The sequence below is a fragment of the Borostomias antarcticus genome (genome assembly GCF_949987555.1).
Source record: "Borostomias antarcticus genome assembly, chromosome: 10".
NCBI lineage: Eukaryota > Metazoa > Chordata > Actinopteri > Stomiiformes > Stomiidae > Borostomias > Borostomias antarcticus.
The window spans coordinates 20,175,152-20,176,892 of NC_140243.1; the positions used below are offsets into that span (position 1 = coordinate 20,175,152).

A 1,741-nucleotide genomic window follows, 5' to 3' on the forward strand; every position below is an offset into this window, starting at 1 on the left:
GAGGAGCGGAGGGATGGAGAGAACGGACGGAGGGCGAGGAGCCGAAAAGCGCCCCCTGCTGATGCACTACGAGAGGGGCAGGGGGCGCGCCAGGGAGGGGCCCTCCCTCCACGAGTGGGACTCCGAGGACGAGGAGGACGAAGACGAGGAGGAGGAGAGGGGGCGAGAGAGAGCGAGGGGGCGGGCGGAGGAGAGGGCGAGGAGGTCGGGGGGAGGCGCGGGGGGGAGGAGGGGCGCGGTGTCCGAGTCGGAGAGGGACAGGGCGCGGGCGGAGGAGAGCTACTCGGACGACGGGTCATCGGGGGAGTTCGGGCGCTTCGAGCGCTACTGGGAGGGGGGCGGGGCGGGGGCCGGGGGCATCGGGGGAGGGGGGTGGTTCTTCGGCACATACCCTGCCAGGGAGAAAGGGGGCAGCGTCAACAGCCGGGACGACTCCATCCTAGGGGGCCGGGCGGAGGGCTGGGGAGGGGCCGGGGGGGAGTTCTGGGCGTCGGGGCCGGGGGCGGGGCTAGTGGGGGCGGGCGGAGGCAGCGGAGGGCTGGACTCCCAGTGGCCCCCCACGCCCACAGCCCTCCCCCCCCCACGGAGGTACTGGTCCGTGGACAAGCTCCCCATGAAAGGAGAGAGGAGGTGGAAAGGAGTAGGAGGAGGGGGGGGCGGCAGGGGGAAGGGGCGTGCGAGGGACAGGGGGGAGGCGGAGCCTGCGGGCGCCCTGTGCTCCTGTAGCCAGTACCCCCTCCCGCACCCCTACCCCCACCCCCATGGCCGCCCGCCGGCCACACCCCGCTCCAAAAGGGGCGTGTCCGCCTCCTCCGCCGCCACCGCCCTGTCCCGCAGCCAAGAGGAGCTCCGCCCCCACTGCCACAGCTTCAGCGGCGCCACCCGGCCCAAGCCCCTCCCCTCCAAGCCCGAGCCGGGCCAGGCCCAGTCGGGCAGCCAGTCCAACCTCAGCCTCAGCACACAACCAGGGCTCGGCGCCGGCGACCACCACGCCCCCCAGCCATCCCCCTCGCCACCCCAGCCGTCGGCGTCCCTGCCGGTCCCGGCCCCGCCTCCTCCGCCCGTGTCCCCGCCCCGTTCTGGGTCGGGCCGGGCGGCCGCCAGCGCCAAGCTCCAGTACCAGAGACTGCGCTCCGTGCCCCAGCCGAGGCGATTCTACTCACCCCACCTGCCCCTCAAAGCCAAGAGCCTGTGCTCCCGCCGAGGCTCCGCCCACTTCTCCAGCCTGGAGAGCGAGGTATGACAGGGGGAGACGAGAGAGGGAGACGCGCCGGACGCAGCCGCCGATGATGATGATGATGATGACCGACGCCGCGCCGTGCCAACCGGAACCAAAGACGACGACGCCTGCGTGGAGACCACGGGGACCGCCACGGGGACTGCGAGCATCGACCTCGTAGCGGCCGGCGCTAGGGGGGCGGTGGCGGCGGCGGTGGCGGCGGCCGTTGCGCGTGCGGCCGGCGGCGAGGAGAGCGGCGCCGTGGCCGGCAGGTCCCTGGTGCGCGTCCTGGTCCGGGCCACGGTCCGACGCCACACCTACGTGCGCCTGGAGGGCTCCCACGACGACGAGAGCGAGGGCGAGGCCGCGTCGTCCGGGGCGACGGCGGCCCCAGAACTCCTCCTCCGGTCGGAACTGAGCTTTGTGATGTCATCGTCGGTCCTCCTCTCCTCCCCGAGGCACAGCTTTGGATAGGAATAGTCTCCAACCTGTGAGTAATGATGTCATGTTTACACACACACA

The 1,741-nt window shown here is 72.6% G+C and overlaps 1 protein-coding gene across 1 annotated transcript in view; it reads left to right on the forward strand.

Moving 5' to 3' along the window:
- grin2db (glutamate receptor, ionotropic, N-methyl D-aspartate 2D, b) overlaps positions 1-1,243 on the forward strand; it is a gene marked incomplete at both ends in the record, with an annotated part of 43,684 nt that extends 42,441 nt beyond the window's left edge. Inside the window, 1 exon segment of the mRNA XM_084444590.1 lies at positions 1-1,243. This exon segment is cut by the window's left edge and continues 2,033 nt beyond it. Within this exon segment, the coding sequence (XP_084300716.1) occupies positions 1-1,243 (1,243 nt within the window).
- Positions 1,244-1,741: the final 498 nt, after the last annotated feature.